The sequence below is a fragment of the Falco peregrinus genome, chromosome 10 (genome assembly GCF_023634155.1).
Source record: "Falco peregrinus isolate bFalPer1 chromosome 10, bFalPer1.pri, whole genome shotgun sequence".
Lineage (NCBI taxonomy): Eukaryota > Metazoa > Chordata > Aves > Falconiformes > Falconidae > Falco > Falco peregrinus.
In genome coordinates, this window is record NC_073730.1 from 13,265,673 (window position 1) to 13,285,378 (window position 19,706).

The 19,706-nt window shown below is 34.7% G+C and overlaps 1 protein-coding gene across 4 annotated transcripts in view; it reads left to right on the forward strand.

Annotated features, from left to right (window-relative positions):
- Positions 1 to 19,706, forward strand: part of COL11A1 (collagen type XI alpha 1 chain) — a 160,224-nt gene that overhangs the window by 16,234 nt on the left and 124,284 nt on the right. For all 4 annotated transcript variants that reach the window (XM_013298969.3, XM_055815615.1, XM_055815614.1 and 1 more), the window contains exons 2-4: positions 1,028 to 1,195; positions 6,235 to 6,448; positions 8,884 to 9,046. In XM_013298969.3, the coding sequence (XP_013154423.2) occupies positions 1,028 to 1,195; positions 6,235 to 6,448; positions 8,884 to 9,046 (545 nt within the window). The remainder of the gene's footprint in view (positions 1 to 1,027; positions 1,196 to 6,234; positions 6,449 to 8,883; positions 9,047 to 19,706) is intronic.

Genomic DNA, 19,706 nt, shown 5'->3' on the forward strand with positions numbered 1-19,706 from the left:
TGCCATCATAAAAAAGGCAGAATAGTCCCAGTTAAAAAATGGATTGTTGAAATCCTGTTTTCACTCAAAGAAATAAATTAGTGAAGCTAATGATCTGTAGGGAGTATGAGAATGAATACCTTGGTTTTTTTTCTGAGAAAAGATATGCAGTAAGCATACCATGTTCTCTCACTGCCTCTGCTGAAGTGCTTGTCCATTCAATACTTAGCCTTTCTGCCATGGTGAATTTTTATAGATTAAGGCTTTGTATATGTTATATATATTGTAATATATGTATTATAAGTATGTAATATTTGTAGATTAAGGCTATATATATAAAAATAACTTTGTATCTATCAGTGCAGAAGCAGCTCGGGATTTCAACTTTAAATTGTTGGATGTGAGCATAAATGCAACCTGATTGTACCTGAGTTCTAAAGTACAAAGCGAGTTCATTTGAATTTTAACTTGGAAATAGAGAATAATTGTGATTCAGTCCATTCGCTCCTTGCAGGCAAAGCAGATATGTTTTTGTTTCTCTAACTGGATGAGAAACAAGATTAGCTTCTTCCTTATCACTTTGTGTCTGACAAAGCAGTCATATGTAATCAGAATATAATATCATGTTAGCAATGGAAGAGTTTCTGATAGCAGATTATTAGCAGCTCAATGCTTCTGAAACTTTTGTGTAAAGTTTTAAAATAACTTCTTAGCTCCATTTCTTAGAAATTACTCATTAAAAGAATGTGTTGTACGTTTCAATTACCAAGATTCTTTGCATCTGGGAAACAGTGATTTTCAGTTTGTAGTCAAGTAGTTTGAAAATCTGATCGTAACAATTACATTGGATGGGATGAACTTATATATTTAAAAATGAAGAGTCCTGTTAAAATAGTATTCTAGTGTAGGAGTAATTTGCAATAATTCAAAATAGGAAGCAGCTACTGCTATGATTATACATATGCTGTTGCAATGAAATTATCCTTTTTAGAGGCTTCATACTGTAGAGATGCAAGACGAGTAACTTTATTGGTTTTTTTCCTGTCAGCTGAACCTGTTGATGTGCTAAAAGCGTTAGAATTTCACAATTCACCAGAAGGAGTATCAAGAACAGCAGGATTTTGCACAAACAGAAGGGATTCAAAAGGATCAGATGTTGCCTACAGAGTTTCAAAATCTGCTCAGCTAAGTGCCCCAACAAAGCAGCTGTACCCAGGTAAGATTGTCAGAAAGCTATTACTTTGGTAAACTATCTTACTGCCTATGTTTTTTATGGTATCTAAAGCACAGCATGTAGTCTATCACCAGTACCAAAACACTTCTGTTACCCCTAGAGCTGGGCCTGCCTACAAATGCTAGGACATATCCTTTATCCACTGAATGAATCAGTTTTTATTGGCTTCAGTTATAAAGCTCTTCATCAAATTATATGTCACTGGCAGAATTGGCCTGTAAGTCATTTTACCTGTTCTGTCATGATGCAATCTGATGGAAAGCTTATTTGCTAGCTGTGGGAAGTTACCTTCAGTTTCAGTAGTCCATTTAAAAGCAATACTTCCTGGAGTAATGCTGCAGTGGTAAAAATTAGTTGTGGTTGGCCACTGCAAAAATCAGTCTCAGAAGTACCATCTGTTAAGAATTACCTAAGAATATCTGGGAATTTGGGAAACTAAACAAGGATAGTTGTGGATAACAGGTAATGTGATTCTATCTTCTCTCAAATTTCTCTGAAATGAAATAATCATGTTTTGGAAAATATACTTTGCATGTTGAGAAGAGATCTTTATTCCATTATTTTTCTCTCACTTGTCTCTTGACGCAAACTCTTGAGGAAAATCATGAGTATTAAAAACCAAAATCATGGAACACCTAATTTTTTCTGCTTTGATATATCATGCATAGTTTGAACATGTCTGTCTATAAACATACAGATTCGATGTTGGCAAAGGAAAATACTTTCTTTTTTGTCTTTCAAAGTAGAAATCATATAGATATCATCCAAGATCTATTAAAGGGGGGAAATACAGATTATTTGTAGTAATAATGCATTCCCGCATTCCCAGAGCAGCATGGGAAACAGCTATACATAGTTTGAGGATAACCTACATGCTCACCTAACCCATCAGTTTACTTTTTTATTCATGGAAGATCAAAATAAAATTCACTACAGATATCATGTTTATACTGTTTTTTAACACAGTTCTTCAGTTTTTAATATATCCTCTCGACAAAGATACACATAGTAATAGAGCTATCCAGCTGAATATATTACTCACTAAATGGCACATTACAGTCTACATGTCCTGCTGGTGTTCATGTATATAATTAATTATTACTTCACCTAAGTAAGGTTAAAAAAATATGGGCTGCTCTTTCTTTAAAAAATGCAAAAATAATCCATCGTATTGAATGATTGCACGGGTTGGACAGTGTAATTAAGTCGGCACCTTCATATCCTGAGTTTTACAATATGTGTCACTGAAGCCAAGTGGTACAACAAAAACTTTAAATGAGCATTTAAATACAACTGGACAGAATATTAAACTGACTTGGAATCACTGGTATTTTTTAAAGTTTAGAACAGTACAAGCACCTTCTGCTAAATCAAAACCTAAGAGCCTGGAGCTGGAAGTCTGAGAGCTTGGATTGACTTGTACTTATTCATGAATCAAATTGTAGCATAAAGAGGAGATCTGGCAGCTGCAGTAATAACTGTTCATATGATTCTTGAATGCCAGAACAAATAAGTACCTTGTGTTGCTGGCTGACACGTATGTTTCTATAGACTTTGCCTTAATTTAGGTGCCCTTCTTATTAATGCTTTCAGTTTCTGCTGGACAACTGGAATGAGTTTGCTTGATTTTACCAATCTGTTGCAACACTTCTGTGTGCAGGAGACAAATAAAAAGCATTGCTCAATCACAGTATAAAAAGAAGCCACCATAAATCTTTGCTTTAACGCAGGAAAGTGTCATGCTGTCCTCTACTTCAGTAAAGAACCTAGGAACAAGTTTTTGGAGATGATTATGGTAACTGCTTCCTTTGGAATCTTGTGAAATAGGCATCCCCTCCCCACCACAAGAAATTATTATTTTTCAGAGATTATTCTTGGAGATATTTGAGTGATCATGTCGCTTTTTCTTAGTGCTCTATAGTAGTGGAAAGACAACAGAAAATATCCAAGACTGAGTTGTGAGACATAATTTTAGCTAAACAGTGCAAGTTGTAATGCATCATATGCTTGTGTTAATCTGACTTTTATGACTCATCAGGAAGTATAGGTATCTTTTAGCTACTGTAGCTCAAGGGGAGATATGTATGGCAAAAGCTGGGAGCATCAATATATCCATCTTTTAAAAACTGATCTAATGATATTTACCAGCTGCCTAGAATATAACAGGCATTGATTTCACTGCACTGGAACGCATTATATAATTGTAAAGATAACTGCTTAGATTTTTGTTGTACTGTTTGTTTATATGTTCTTAGTTGTCTTTTACAAAAGCATATAGGAATGACAGGAATGGCAACCCAGATACATACAAAGTTTGTTCTAGCAATTTTCCCTGCAATTTTTACTTTTGGTTATTGTTAAAATAGAGCCATACCAATAAATAGAAATTAGTTGAGAAGACTTTGATAACTATTCCAGAAATGTGTCCAGGTACTATATATACATAGCAATACATAAAATTTTACATTAGTGTCGTTAATTATTTTTTTTTTACTTTTTCAATCAAAACTGTGTTTGGAGGAAATTTACTTATAATTACACAATGTAGATGCAAGAAAAAATATTTGGGAATATTATGTCATAGCAGTGATAACAGAAACCACTGAACTGAGGCACATGACTCATTTTCAGTCACCTTTCTTAGAAAGCTCTCAAGTGGTTTTTTTATAGGATATTATCCGTTTGAAGAGCACTTGCCCAGACTAGCTGAATTAGTGTCACCTGCCTTAAGCATTTTGAACATATTGTGTTCAGATTAACAGCGCTGGCAGGTCAGTTGTTCAGTGCTTTTCAAAGCATTTCTTTGGCCTTTGTTGACAGTCATATTTTCTCTTTCTTTTTCTTTTTTTTTTTTTTTTGGTCATTTGTTTACTCTGATGTTGAAAGGTATAACATACAGTTTAGTTTAATATGTAAACCAGCAGTTTTGCTTTGTCATTCAAAAGCTTGACCAAAGGCTCAGCAGAGTAAATGATATGTTGCTATTTATTGAGCTTTGATCCCTTCAAAGTAAGATGTCAAAAGAAGCCCTAAAGCTGCCTATATTACTCGAGTGTTTCAACAGTCTTCTCCAAAAACAGTCATAAGTATGGTAGAAAGCACATGAAACAACATTGCAGCAGACAATATAGTAAGTGTAAGACTAGGAATTTTCTGTTTTAGAAAGTAGTATGTAGTTTAAAAAGCAGTGAAGATTTTATGGTTTTTGTTTTCATATTGTAACTGAAGAGTTAATGCCATCAATATCTTGTCTTCATGGAAGACTCTAGTATCCTGAAAGAGTTCTCCCGCAAGACCTGTTTTGTCATAGTTTTTCATAGAGTTCTATGTCTGTTTTTTCATAGAGTTCTAGAACCATTTAGGTTGGAAAAGACCTTTGAGATCATCAGGACTGGCAATTTAGACATCACTAAATCACGTCGCTCAGGACCCCATCTACCCATTTTTAATTACCTCCAGGGATGGTTACTCCACCACTTCCCTGGGCAGCCTGTTCCAATGCTTGACCACCGTTTCAGTGAAGAATTTTTTCCTAACATCCAATGTAAACCTCCCCTGGCATAACTTCAGTCTGTTTCCTCTTGTCTTGTTGCTAGTTATCTGGGAGTAGAGACTGACACCCCCCTTACTACAGCCTCTTTTCAGCTAGTTGTAGGGAGCAGTAAAGGTCTCCCCTGAGCCTTCTTTTCTCCAGACTAAACAACCCCAGTTCCCTCAACCACTCCTCAGTAAGACTTGTTCTCTAGACCCTTCACCAGCCTCATTGCCCATCTCTGGACGCGCTCCAGCACCTCTATGTCCCTCCTGCAGTGAGTGGCCCAAAACTGAACATGGTATTTGAGGTGCAGCCTCAGCAGTGATGAGCACAGGGGGACGATCATGTCCCTTCTCCTGCTGGCCACACTGTTTTGGATACAAGCCGGGATGCTATTGGCCTCCTTGGCCACCTGGGCACACTGCTGGTTCATATTCTCCATTAAAGAATCAATTCCTAAATCAACTTTTGATGTTCAAGTCTTATGTGCTGTTATTCATTACAAAAATGTAACATTATTTTATTAAAACTTATTGTATGTTATTAAAATGTTTAAGAACATCGTACCCACTCTCATGCACACAAAGTTGCAGTTATATTATTGCCAACACTATAATTAGAGTCTAATTCCTCTATTTTTTGCATGTCAAATTCAGCTGAAGCCACACGGATCCGATGTATATTCTGAATTCTAGAATCTGTCTTACACTTCATTTGTATTAAGTGGAAGGGACTTTCACATCAAGTAAAATGCAGATTTATCACCAGATTCAACAGGAGCAGTACTGAGTAAAAACTTCAGTCCTTCTTTTATAAACAAGCTATATCCACTTTTAATTTTGTTTATTTTTAGTCGTAAAGGCTAGAACAATGATTTATATATAATCTCTACTTCAAAGAGAAAGCATCAGGGAATAAATGAAAATTAAATGTTCTTTGATTTTTGCCTAAAGATCCTATTAAATAAAACTAGTTATGTATTTTTTCAGTGTTATACACAACATTATTCCAGAAATTTTCAAATATATATATTGTGAGAAAGAAATAAAACAAGTGTTTGTCAAGGGAAATGGAAGTACCTTGGAACATACTAGCTATAATATGGATACTTACTTTGTTGCGAGAAATTGCAGTGCATAGTTTTAAATTAGAAGATTGCTAAAAAGAATATGAGTAGAAAAAAAAATGAATGTGAAACTATCATTGTTCTTGCATATATTGTATTATTACAGAAACTCATGATGGATTTACAAGTTATGTTTATAAGAACCATTAAGGTATATCTTTCAGGAATTAAAGTGAGACCAGAAAGAAAAAAATAGTTAAAATTTTGTAGTGTCATTTTTTATGTATTCATTTTTGAGAATTAAAAACCCCTAGTAGTTTGGGTGCAGGACCCTCTGTGCTTATAGAAAAATGCAAACCTTTAGAGAATGGTATCATCTTTTCTCAATTTGTAACTGTGTATACGTCACTTTGTTTACAGGTGGAGATTTTCCAGAAGATTTTTCGATATTAATGACAGTAAAACCCAAAAAGGGTATCCAGTCCTTTCTTCTGTCTGTCTACAATGAGCAAGGAATTCAGCAAGTAGGTGTTGAAGTTGGTAGATCCCCTGTCTTCCTGTTTGAAGACCAAAATGGCAAACCTGCCCCAGAAGACTATCCTCTTTTTAGAACAGTCAACATTGCTGATGGCAAGTAAGTGTAAAATTTTAAGATGAAAAATAATACCACAGACCACTGTATAGGTGATTATGGTCCTTACAAATAGATATTTTAAATACTTAAATACATCAGTAACACAATTTCCAGCTAGCTGGACAGCTGTGGTACAAAAAACAGAGAACCTTTGCAGCAGAATACAGTTCTAGCTTCAGATGGTGCATACAACTACAAATAAAGCCAAACCACCTTTTTTATTTGCCATGTATATAAATCAAGAGTAAAGAAATAGTCATAGAAGTTAAACACATGAGAACTAAATGGATAAAGATTCTTCCTGTGCAATACAGAAAGAAACTCTGTTTTGAAAAGGACTTGGGGAATAGTCCCAATAGAAGAGCTATTTTTCCCATTTGAAAGTGATAGGCAGAGTGAAGACAAGTTGACAAGACAGCATAGAATTTCCCCTATTCTGAACAAAACCAGCAGATAAATAAAATAGTTTGGGATGTCTATATATAAGGAAATTGGGGAAGAATAAGCTGAACAATTATTCCTAAGTGCTGCAAGTGCCTCAATAAAGGCAATTAATCTCAAACAACTATTGTGTTATTAATGCAGTTTTTAATTTTTTTGTACCTAACTTAGCTTTGTAGACAAACAGTCATTCTCTGGGAATGCCATTCTAGTGCTTGTAAAAGGATATTCATTCTTTTGAAGGCTTTTTATGTATTGTGCTGTAGTCTCCAGCAGCCACAGTCTCCAGAGATACATAGAATATATTTTTTATTAAAGCAAAAGAAAACAAATTGGTAGAGAAGAAAGGGCAAAAATTCAACTGTAATGAAATATATTTATAAAGAAATAAAGGATAAAAAAAGAAAAATATCATTGTCTTCTAGCCCTTATATTACCAGAGAATGGAATTATACTATGAAATCTAAGCCTGATACATTTCTGTAGCAGAAGGAGTGATAAAACAAAGTAGGAAACTTTTTTTTGGCATTGACTTCCTCTAAATGACAAAGATTTGACATGGAATTGAGAATTTCACCCAAAATGTTGAGAAACTGATAAAAATTAAGAAATCAAAATGAATTTGGTTTGGTACAACTTCCTGCAGTGAGACTATACAACTTCTAAATCAACTGGAGTTAATCTTATGCACAGTGAACTGTGATTTTGTGCTTTCAGCTTCTACATGCTTTCAAAAGATATACCAACAATTTTCTTTTGACTCAGCTATTTTATGAAGGATCTAGGACAACAATCTTCATCTCAAAATGAGATATATTTAAAAAGCATAAACAGTGTAATGTGCCTAAGGATGCATAGACAGTTTGCTTTTATAATGATAATGTTTAACCGCGTTCCAGAGAAAACATGGAATTAGGGTTCTGGCTCAGTGATGCTGTTTAGCAGTCAGATTCCATTAGCTTCGAGGTGTCCCTTTTGACATACAGAAGTTCTTTGTAACACTGATCTAAGCTGTCTCTCTGATTTAGACAACCTCAGGGCCATAAATGCCAACTAAAATAATTTGATTCCAGCCTTCCTCTTACCAGTCACTAATATGACGTACTTTGACACTTTATGCCCTGGTCTATCAAAGATTCTTTGATGCTTTTCTCCATATTACATTACAGAGTGGCCTGCTCTTGCTCTTACATATTTAAGTTGTCATAGCAGGAAGGCTCACTAAATTAATGTGGTCTGTCATGATAATTAAGTTTCCTGAAGCACCTAGTTGGACAAATGGTACAAAACTTAATTCTCAGATGTCTTTAAAATAATTTGTCAGTATTCTGAATCACTACTTTCACTTTTTGGTGAATATTTATGTAGGCAAAGGTATTCTTGCAGGAATATTGGCAAGCTTTTCTAAGTATATGTATCTGGAAAAGCATCTGTGTTGGAACTGTTGTACAGCTTTGAAAGATCTCTATAGCTATGGGATACATTCAAATAAGCAAAAGAACACTGTAAAATTTTGGTGATAGATCACAGAACAAATAGTAAAATGGAAATAACTATGAAAACAAGCTGCTGACTTAAATATATTTGCACAAGTGATTCCTTAAGTAATTTGGAAAATCGAACATATTAATAAAAACCTGCAGTCAGATCATTCAGTCTAATAAAATGTAAATAGTGCCCTCACTTCAATTGAGTTTACTGATGTTCTCTGGGTAAAACTTCAGAGAAGGTCATCTTCAGCTTCCTCTTATATAGGATATTCACAATGAGCTATGGGTCGGATTCCTTTGTACTAAGGGACAGAAGTTACGTAGTGCATAGACAAAACATTGTGTACATTTGCGTATGTATGAAAGAAGGAGATAAATGAAGACATTTAAAATTTTATCTGTGACTTGATGTTGCAGAAATCGGTAATAAACTAGATAAGGCAACAATGACCTAGTTTTAAAAACATAAATTACAGTAGAATTATGTTGCTTTCTTTTTAATAGGTGGCATCGAGTAGCTATCAGTGTGGAGAAAAAAAGTGTTACAATGATTGTTGACTGTAACAAAAAAACAACAAAACCACTTGAAAGAAGTGACAAAACAGTTGTGGACACCAATGGCATCACTGTCTTTGGAACCAGGATTCTGGATGAAGAAGTTTTTGAGGTAAAAATCAATACTGAACAAATGGAATTGAGTGATTTTGTGTTGAGTGAACTGCTTAATGCAAATCAGAACTATTTTTTTTTTTTTTAGGGTGAAAGCTGGTATAATATAGAAACCTAGATTTATAGAACCTGTTAGGATAGGCTGAAGTAAAAGAGAAATATAAAAGAGAATTGTCGCTGTTGTTGGAAGATATGATGCAATTTTCTACCCTTTAGCTTATGTTGTATCTGGAAGGGGCTTGGTTTTTTTGTCTTTCTGCCTAATATTAGAGATACCTGAGATATTTAGGGGAATTAATCTGGAAAGTAGAGTAGTATAATACTGAATCATTTTATTTCTGTCTCTCATAAACATTTAGAGATATTTGTGCATGTTAACAGTATTTTGGAGAAGGGCAGAAGGACCTGGAAAGTTTTATGTGTAATATGAATCCATTATATTGTTTATCCCACTTTATTACTCTTTCCAGTAACTGGAACATACTTTGGCAATAAGGACATATATGTTTCCATCACTTACTGGCCAAGAAGTACATATAGGAAGGGTAAAATGCCTCTGAGGAAGTATGTGACTGCCAGTCATGAGGCCTTTCTAGGTATAATCCTAATGTCAACGATTATTTTTACAGGCTAATAATGAAACTTCTCTAAATCTACACTAATAAGATTTGGGTTTTTTTGGTAATGTTCTTACACAACAGTCAAAACTGTCAAATATAAATTAAAACTGAAAAATAAGAAAATGCAGATCAGTAGTTGACATACATCATACACAGAACATCTGTGTTCCATAAATGTCCAGAGTTGTAATCCTAGATTTATGCAGAGCATATGGTTGAGAAGCTGCATAGGGAGAGGAAATACAAATATTGAGTGTAACGCTGTGGCATTGTTATCTTTCATTTCCATGGAAGTGATGAAACTTGAGCTTTTTGAATGGGGTAATTTTTGGCACGATTTAATGGGTCAACCCATATGATATGTTTGTTATTCACAGCCTAATTTATCTGTAGTCCCCAATACAGTTTGTAAGTCTGAGGGACATTATTGAAGATGAATTCCACAGGTGCCTTATCTGGGGTGGGAGAAGGACTTTTGGTGTCCACGTGGGATAATTACTTTCAGTTTTCATTTGTATTTCTTTTTTTGGTCAGAAACCAAGTCCCACAGTATTTGGTAAGAAATTGTCAGAATATGTAAATGTTAATATACATAAGTAAAAAGAATTCAGAGAAAAAGCAATAGAAGTAGATAAGCTGATAATTTGTTAGTGTTTTACAAGTGATTTTAGATTCTAATACAAACTAAGGCAATGGGCCCTGGCTTGTTCTTGCAAAGTTTGTAACTATTTTAGAAGTTGTAGAGGAGGAAAGTGCACAGTAACTAAACACTGGTATTTGTTTTCCAATTGCTAAATAAAGACCTGTCTGAAGTTACAGAGGTGCTGCAGTGATTGTACATAGCTCTTTGAAAATAAGTACAGTGGGTGATGATATGTGCATAAAGGAAGATACTTGTTTTAATCATTTGATTTAAATAACATGTTGAATAAAAGAGAAGCATGCTAGGGCCCTTTGACCTCTGAAGTTGTTGACATTTATATTATATGTCATCTATATTTTAAAGTTGTAAATATTAAATGCTCAAAAAAAAATTTGTTAAAGGGGGATTAATAACATTTCCACGGGAGTAAGAAGGAACGTAGACTATCTAAGGGGTAAATAAAATGATAGTTCTGAAAATTTCCTGTTATGTCAGCTTTCTGTCACAAAGTCTATTAGCCACTCGGAAAGAAAGATGAAACTGAGTCATGACAGTTGTATATACCATTCCCTCAACTCTTTCAAGCCCTGTAGAGGAAAAAGAGATGGGAAGGAATGTAGTAGAACTCAAATATTTTTTGGTTAGCAGATGTTGGAAGAGTTAGTAAGGCTGCATGAAGACATATTTAGCAAATTGAAATTGGCACTTAAAGAAGAATTAGCAGATTAATTAAAGAAACCCAAACAATAACCCTACATTTTTCTTGAAGTCAACACAGACGTGAAGATATAACTTAAACAGAATATGTTAGAATGACTGAAAAATACTTTTCTCTGAGGGTTTCTGGCATGTATCGAAGGATGAAAAAGGAAGCTAGTGATCTTCTGTCAGATTTTTCACTGAAGTCTCCTACACTGACATGGCAAGTCAGTGCTTCAGTTTCAGCTGAGACCCACTAAGAAGAAAGACAGCTTTGGGCCCATAAAAGAAATCATGCAGCTGTCTGTAAAGTCAGTTTACAGGCTGAATCTTAACATTCAGCACTGAGAACAGCAACACTTCTATGATGTGTAGCATCACTGTACATTTCTGTATTCTTTCAGTGATTAGCTTTCCTTACTTAACTGATTGCACTCCTTTTCTCTTGCTTTATTCAGAGAAATCAGTCACATTCTTGTAAGGCTGCTTTTGTAATTGTGGGGGGTTTAGATTTAATCTGAAGTCTGTTACTTAAATTGGAAGTTTAGTCTTTTTTTCTTTTGGGATAAGTTTCTGCTTTCTCTTTTACTGTACCACGGGTACATCTATACCTACGTTCAGTTCTTAGCATCTTTAGCTAGAAATGTGCATGTTGAAATTAGAATGCCCTTAAATTTTAAACAAAGTACTGTACCATATACACTTTTAATGATGTGTCCTTCAAAGTCTGACCAAGCAAAACATAATTATTTCTTTTTTAGTTTGAGTTTTTCTACTCTCCAACCAGCATTCCTTCTGTTTTTTTAACCAGATTTTAACCATCCTTTAGCTACTCCTGCTACAATTTCTGAAGTTTGGGGCTGTTCCCTGAAGTTTGTCTCCTGCTTGAAAGTTTCCTGGTTGTGTTGTAAATATTCTGTTTATCTCATTCATGGTAGCACAGAGTGATGTTTGATGGTTCCATAGCTCTCTTTGGTAGTATTTCTGTGTTGTGAACCCTGGTATATCTTGAGACCACAAAAGGCACTGAAGAGACATGTAACCCAATGTGACTTACTCTATGTGCAGGAAATTCCAGAAATTAGCATATTTACGCATGACATTAGATTTGTATGTTTAAGACATAAAACTGTATAACAGACTTTCCATGTGACATTGGATGTCTTTATTAGCTTACATGTAGGAAGCACATTAAAAAGTACCTAAGTGTATAGTGACCTGCTGGAATTCACAGCACAGAGTGTGAGAAGGATTAATATTTTATGCATACATCACAAAGGCTATTTTATCTTGGGTAATAATGATGGGCTTCATTATAAGCCAGTGATTTGATCACAGGAACGGTGGAGTACCCTTCAGTCTCCTCAAACTGAATGGAAATTCAAAATGTAGAAGTAATGAACCTGTAGGTAAATATAATAAAATTCTAGGTTTCAGTGACCTACTAGTTGAGGATGCCAGGCTTCTGGTCCTGAACCCATTCATACAGCATAACACAACTGCACAAAAACCAGTTACATCATTAAGGTAATTCACTCCCATTGAAAGCAGAGTTCAGCACTGTCAGAATCAGAGCTGTAAACAATTAGATACATCATGTGTTCCTGTTCCCTTAGGGTGTACTTCTAAATCTCTGTGAATTCTGGTGTATGCACATGATTCAGAAATAGATATTATTGTGTGGTATTATCCTGACCTCATGACAACTTGATTGTATCTTTGGAAAAAAGAATTACTTCTTCAGTCCTAATGCTCTAACATATTTGCATGGACCATTCATTTAGAATCCTCAAAACAAATATTGTTCCTATGAGGAATATTTCAAACTTATTTTAAAACTGTAACATCACAATGGATCAAATATTCTTCTCTCTTTCTAACTGTTATTTTAAATTTGTAATACAACAAAATTTAATGAAATTGAATTCTTGGCTATTTTCTTCTTCCTGTTACTAATATTAACTTCTGTTTACTAAGCAGTTTTCCCACCTTTGTTCTGATTCTGGCAGTCTGACTGTTGCTAGCACAACAGTATCTTATAGTACACTGGGAAATGTTAAATGCGTACATTTTAATCAGTTTGGTATGACTGCTTTGATATAACTTTCCTGTGCTGAAGATCAATAATTTCTGAGTAAGTAAGCACACTGGTGTCTAAAGACCAGGTAGATCACCACTGAAAGAAGGAGAAGGCTGATTAATGTCCTAAGAGCATGCTAAATGACTACCTAATTTGATATTTTTTCTATATTCAACAAACAGGATGTTCCTTGGTAAGTTTACCTACTGGTGCTAAAGCTCAGAGGTGTTTTTTAATAGTGCTCTCAGAGAGATCTTCTGTTTTACCTTTAAAAGCATTTTCCAAACCTTGCGGGGTGGGAGGTTGGGGTAATATGAGGAAATTCCAATTTGGAGTTGCCTGCTGTTCATTCCTGAATATAAGTGTTAATCTGAGATTCTATGACATTGTGCTCAATTAATATGGAAATCAGTATGATGTCACAAACAAGATACTGAATACAAGCCAGCACTAAGCATCAGGTGCATAGAAATGCTTGAGGAGCTAATTGTAAACTATGAATGTGCCCTAAAATAGTGAAATTATGCTGTGCTGTCTAGAAACTGTATTATTACTAACTGCCAAATTATGGGACCTCAGTTTACACTGCTGAGTACTTACTTAAGTGGATCTGTTGATATCCGTGGGACTAAATGTAAATGCTTGTTTATTACAGACTGACACAGTATGCCTCAAATTTTTACAGGTGTCATTTGAAAGAAGGGTTGGTTTGTAAGTGCTTGCTGCAAGGAAGAGAATTCCTAAAATAGCATACAAAAATAATAATAATAAAAAAATTAATCAAATGCTGGTACATGGCACCTGGTAAAAGAATTTTGAATTGTATCCACTGAAATATGTTTGTAGCTCAAATGTTTGATAAATACCAGAGATCTTTTTATTCTTTGCCAGCTTTAAGGATTTGTCATTTCTCATTTAGTACTGTTGGTGTGAACAATATAACAGGTTTTTATAATCAGTATTTTATAATGAGTTAATAACTGAGTCTTTATGCAGAGACCTTTTTTCCTTCAAAACTCCCCACAGTCAGACCAATACAATGAATTTATAGGCACTGTGCTTTAAATCAGTATAACAAGACAAAACCTCATGTATATGACTCATTTAAAACCAATGAATGCTTTAACTGCACACAGTTTGAGATTAAATCCTTGTAGTAATCCTTTTTAATAAAGGGTTTAGATTTTGATACTAGGCATTAGCCCGTTTTCATGAAAAAAAGCTTTCATACACTCATAGCCTGAGTGAGCAGATGAAGACAGAGTGATAGTATCTTCGCAGCAATACGATTTATGCTACAGATGTCTTCAGATGAGTAACCATCACTAACAAACTAACTATCTGTAAGCACGGAAAGTCCGGTCTGCAAGTGCAGAAAGGCCATTCATTTGTGTGCATAATCCCTGAAGAAGTCAGTGGTAGCAGAATGGGTAGAGCTTTTACTGACCAACTAAAGTTGCTGTATGGCTAAAGTAGATTAGGGAAGCTAGCCCAAAGTAAAACTCCCCCAAAGGCAATAGTGTGAATGATGTGCCATCAGTATCCTCTGTTTTGTACTATCCTGTTGAGCTGCACTGCTAGCTAATGTACACATAACCAAAATTATTCCCAATATATGTCACCTTTAGTAATTCCTAGTGACCCACTAAATGTTTGGTGTCAGTCAGACTAAAAAAAAATAATGTTTAACATAGATGGACAGAAACAAAAAAATGGGATAGGTTCCAGGCAAAAATATTTAGAAGCAACCTTCTAGCTATCAACACCAGAGAAGTAGCCAACTTCCAACATTGAGAGGAAAATAATAAAAGAGAAAATAAAATAAAAGCAAAGCAAACAATTTTTCCATTTCAGAGGCACCTAATAAAAAAACCAGCATTTTTTTAAAAAGCTTTATATTTGGCTTGGTTTGTTTTGCCCCTTTTTTTTTTTTTTTTTTTTTTTAATCTGAAAGAATGGTGGTTTGGTGTTTGTTACTTTTTTATAGCATTTCCAAACTTATGCTTGATGAAGAAAAATAACTAATTGTTTCCCTTGTTTCCCTTCCTTATCTTTGAAAGCAGGAGGGAGGAGAAAAAGAAAGCAAAGCTCTGGTAATTCACTGGAGTTCAAGTTCATTTTTGAGGAATATTCCCAAGAAACAAAGGAATGGTTATCTGACTGAACTGTAATTACATTTAGAATTAACAACCTGGGCTCAAAAAATACTACTTGTTACATCAACTCCAGCAAATTTTACAGATAAAATTTATTATTATCACCTCATTTAATATTGTGTGTAATATGTTTAAGTTTTAAACAATAGCTGTAAACTAGGTTTCAAAGATAAATGACAATGTGAAAGATGTTCAGGTCTTTTACCAAGAAAATAGAATGCCCTTGGTCACACATACGTGTGTGTGTGTGTGCATGGGCATATGTGTATTATGTGCATGTGCTGTATATACAGGCATTGTAATAAAATCTAATTTCAGAGCCAAGGACTGCAATAGATTTGGTCTGTTAACAGTTTCATTGTTATAATTGGTATATCAACCTATTTCTTAACCAATCTGAATATATATTCCTATAACCATGGAGTTTCAAAGAATCAAGAAGAGACATTGATTTCTATGGAGACTTTGACCTGTACAGAATTCTGCTTTCACAATTTATTGCTTTTACAGCGTTTCAGTCTGGCAGGCTCTAAATATCTTTCTCTAGCTATATTATGCAATGGGCCAGGGTTATGGAATATTGTATTAACGGCCCCTGGAATTCTTCTATCCCTCAAATCTTTGCAGGAAGATTAAATGAATTCTGCAGCAGGTTTTTGTAAATTCTGTAGTAGTAATATCCAGGCTGTCTAGACTTTTGTTCTTTGGAGTCTATAGTTGTACTGTCACATAACTAATTAAAGTTGGCATATATACACAGGTTAGAGTTTCTGCCGATCTACTGAAGAGTCCACTCTGTAATTCTTAGGCTTTAGCCATCATATTCTCCTGAGTTGATATAATGCTTAGCATTGCTTTTATTATGCTTTTTTTCACTGTTTGGGTAGTCATCTTTAAAATCTAATTATTCTTATAGGCACGTAACAGGTACTCATTTAATTCAGAATCTGAATCAAAGTATGGTATTTTGCCAATACCAACCCACCCACTCTTGTTGTGGATAGTCTTTCCGAACCTTTAATATATGTTAGACATTTAAGTAATTGCTGCATTATTTTTCATTAATTTTTTGTTGTTGTTGTTACTACGCTGGAAAAAGAGCAATAAGCTTTCTCCTAATGAACCATTCTAGAAAATCTCATAATTTTACAGTAAGAAACAACAACTTGAATTCTCAACTCTGGTCCAGTCACATTATTATGTAGCATCCTAGTTCTGCAACTACCAAGATCACCTGTTCCAAGAATTTATTTTTTTTAAGTGTTTTGAATAATTTGGAAGTTTGCTTGTGTGGAGAGGGTCTTGCAGAGCTTCTGAAGTAATGCTTACCTGTTATTCCGTGGACAATGATCACTTTCACCTGGCAGGATTATTGTTTTATTAAGATTCTTATGGAAGTGATGTCCCAAAAACCTGTCTCTACAACTGAACTGTTTGAGGTTATTGTAGAACTAGGGAACTAGACTAAAAATTTTTTAATACTGGAAAAAACAGTAATTTCAGTACTGATTATTTCAGTACTGATTCCTTCAAATAGTGCCCTTACAGCCTTGTAAGGGTTCTTACTTCTGTCTTTTTAACAATTCTGGCAGTAGAGATGTGTTTTATCAATGGTAGAGACTTTAAGCTGATAAATAGACTATAAATGGACTACTTTATAGTTGTACTTCTCTAATACACTATATTTAGAAAGATTTAGTAAGATTACATAGTTAAAAGGAAAAAATAATGTTTCAAGTAGAGTGATAATATCAAAGGTTTTTTTATGTAGTTACTCTTAAGATAATAAGCAGCCATTAACATTTATTGCTTATAATAATTCATTCCTTACTTCTCAGGCCCTCAATGATTTACATCAGCGAGAAAATCTGACACCATATCTTGCTGGAGATTTTCCTTATTCCAATTTCTGCTGTAGAATCTAAGGCTCTAAAAAACTGGAACCAAATATAGTGATTACTACCATGATGCTAACTAAAACCATAATTACATCGAGAGAAAGTTAATACCATCAGGAACAGAACTTGGTAGTCTACTGCTTTCCTGCAAATTTAGTCTCTATTCTCCTTTTTTCTTAGTCAATGCTGTATTTTTTTCAGTGTTACAAACTTTTCATATCAAGAGGCTACATTTTCAGTGCTCATACCCCACCTTTAGCATTACACGTGTGCGAGGTGTGTTTTTCAACAAGTTCTGGAAGTGTACATTACACATAAACTTTCTTACTCTAGAATGGCACTGTGGAATGTCTGTGAGATTCACAGAGGAATTTTCAGTGAGTGATTTCACCACACACTTCTCATTCTTAGCTGGGCTGTTCCTCGTTGTAGAATAGTTGATGTGAATGAAAGTCTGTGCGGCTGTCTAATAGGCAGGCATTCAACTGATCCGAGCCTATTCTCCTTGTACCTCTGTAGCCTGGTTCTCCCTATTTGCTGTGGCATGCCACAAAGAAGCAAATGTTTCCTCAGGTCTAATTAACTCCTTTTAATAGCCTTGGAGGATTCTGCAAAGAGTAGTTATTTGGTACCTTTTAGGACAATGCTACATAAGTAATCCTTATGTACCATGTTTTTGTGCTAGACTTAACTGGTGGGCAAGATATTTTATGATTCTCGGACAGCTTTTTTCATCTAACTATGTGGCTGTTTCAAGAGTCTCTGTTTTAAATTATGAGCACATTCCCAAAATAGAGGAATTAGAATGTTCATAGACTTTTAACTATTTTTATTCAGTGTTGCAATGAATTACTCAACTGTGCATTTGACTTTGTGTTGGCTTTGACAACAACTTAGTGTTTATTTCAATAAAGTATTTGTGATCCAAACTAAACATTAAGACTGCTAATTGATCCATTCTACTTACAAGTGATACTTGTATGCTTAATGTTAGGTATGCTTGAATACTGTGCTGGATGCTCCCTTTCACCTCTGGCAACTAAGACAGAGACCTCTCTCCCAGTTGTCTCATTCTCATTTCTAATATGCAAGTAATACTAAATAGCTGATAAACACTGTTTAAATACATTGTATTAAGTGTTATCAAGGATAAAATTGTTATAAGGCAGCAGGTTTTTCTTCTTAAGGCCTAATAGGCTTTTAGTACTTTTTGAGGCAAGTTAAGCATGCACATTGTTATAAGTAATAAGACAAAAAAGTGGCTGTGTGTATATGTCTGATAACCTTACCACAAGTTCTCTGCCTCTGCCTTCTACTGTCATCCCACTTATCTGTGATAACAAATCATGTTGGAAGACTGGCTCAGCAGAGACATCAAACATTTGGCTTGTATAACACACTATATATCATCTATCAACTTTGGGAAATTTCCTGAGCAGTCTTTCCCAACAAAGGTGGTCATGACAATTTCACAGAGAAGGAAATAGAGCTAATCTATGTAGAAAGCTGCCTTTTGTACTTTTTTTTTTTTTTTTTCTCTATGCACTTTTCAGAGTACTTCAAGGATGCTTGGGTGTATTTGTAAGTTATACTCTGTTCTCCTGCCTTCTTCCTCATCTTTGCTCTCCCTTTCATCTTCATCATTCGATCCTGTGAGACTTCCTTCTTCCTTGCATTTTTCGTATAAGAATAATATTCTGCACATATTCATATATGTGCATATATACCTTAATGTTTGTTTAGAGACCAACTATTAGAATTGTTAATAACCTGTGACTCCATTTATCCATATATTCATTTAAAGTTCTTGGGACTTGTGCAGATAGATCCTTAAGTGCCTGATTTGTAGGTCAGGTCATGAAGTACAGCCCGATTAAGTCTTTGTAGTTTATTTGCAAAAAACTTGACTTTATAAAATTTATTTAAATTTCGCAATTAAAATCAAAGAATGTGTTTGTGAAGACTGAAGTCATTCTGTGAAAAATCCTCAAAGAGAAAAAGTGCAGAATTGTCCAACAGATACCTTAGTTATCATTCTAAGTCACAATAATTAAATCCTTAATAACGCCTGTGGAATTTCATGCACTGAGATGATTGACCTGATCTGAAATGAAAGCTTTTCTCTGACTGGTGAAACAGCACTGCCAGTACATATCAGAAAAATACTCAAGTCATTTAATTAGCAAAGGCAGATAAATAAAAACAAAAAATGAAAAAAGAAAAGCTGTAACTTACTGGAAATACTTTTATAGCAGATGTTGAAGGAAAAAGGAAAATCAACATTGAGAGGCCAAATGTAAAATCAGTAAACTTCTTACACATAAATAGCCAGTAGCAATTTATGTATACTGTGCAAGACTTCTGAGAGCCTCCTTCTGTGTGGACCCATGACAGGCAGACAGGCGAGGTTGGGAAGTATAGTCAATGGATCAGGAACAGCTTTAACCAATTTAGGGACATTTAAGCCAAGTGGTAACAACATGCTGAGTGCTTCTTGCAAACACACAATCCAACAAAACTCAGTGCCAAAATTCCATGGCATTCAAGATCAGCACAAAACAA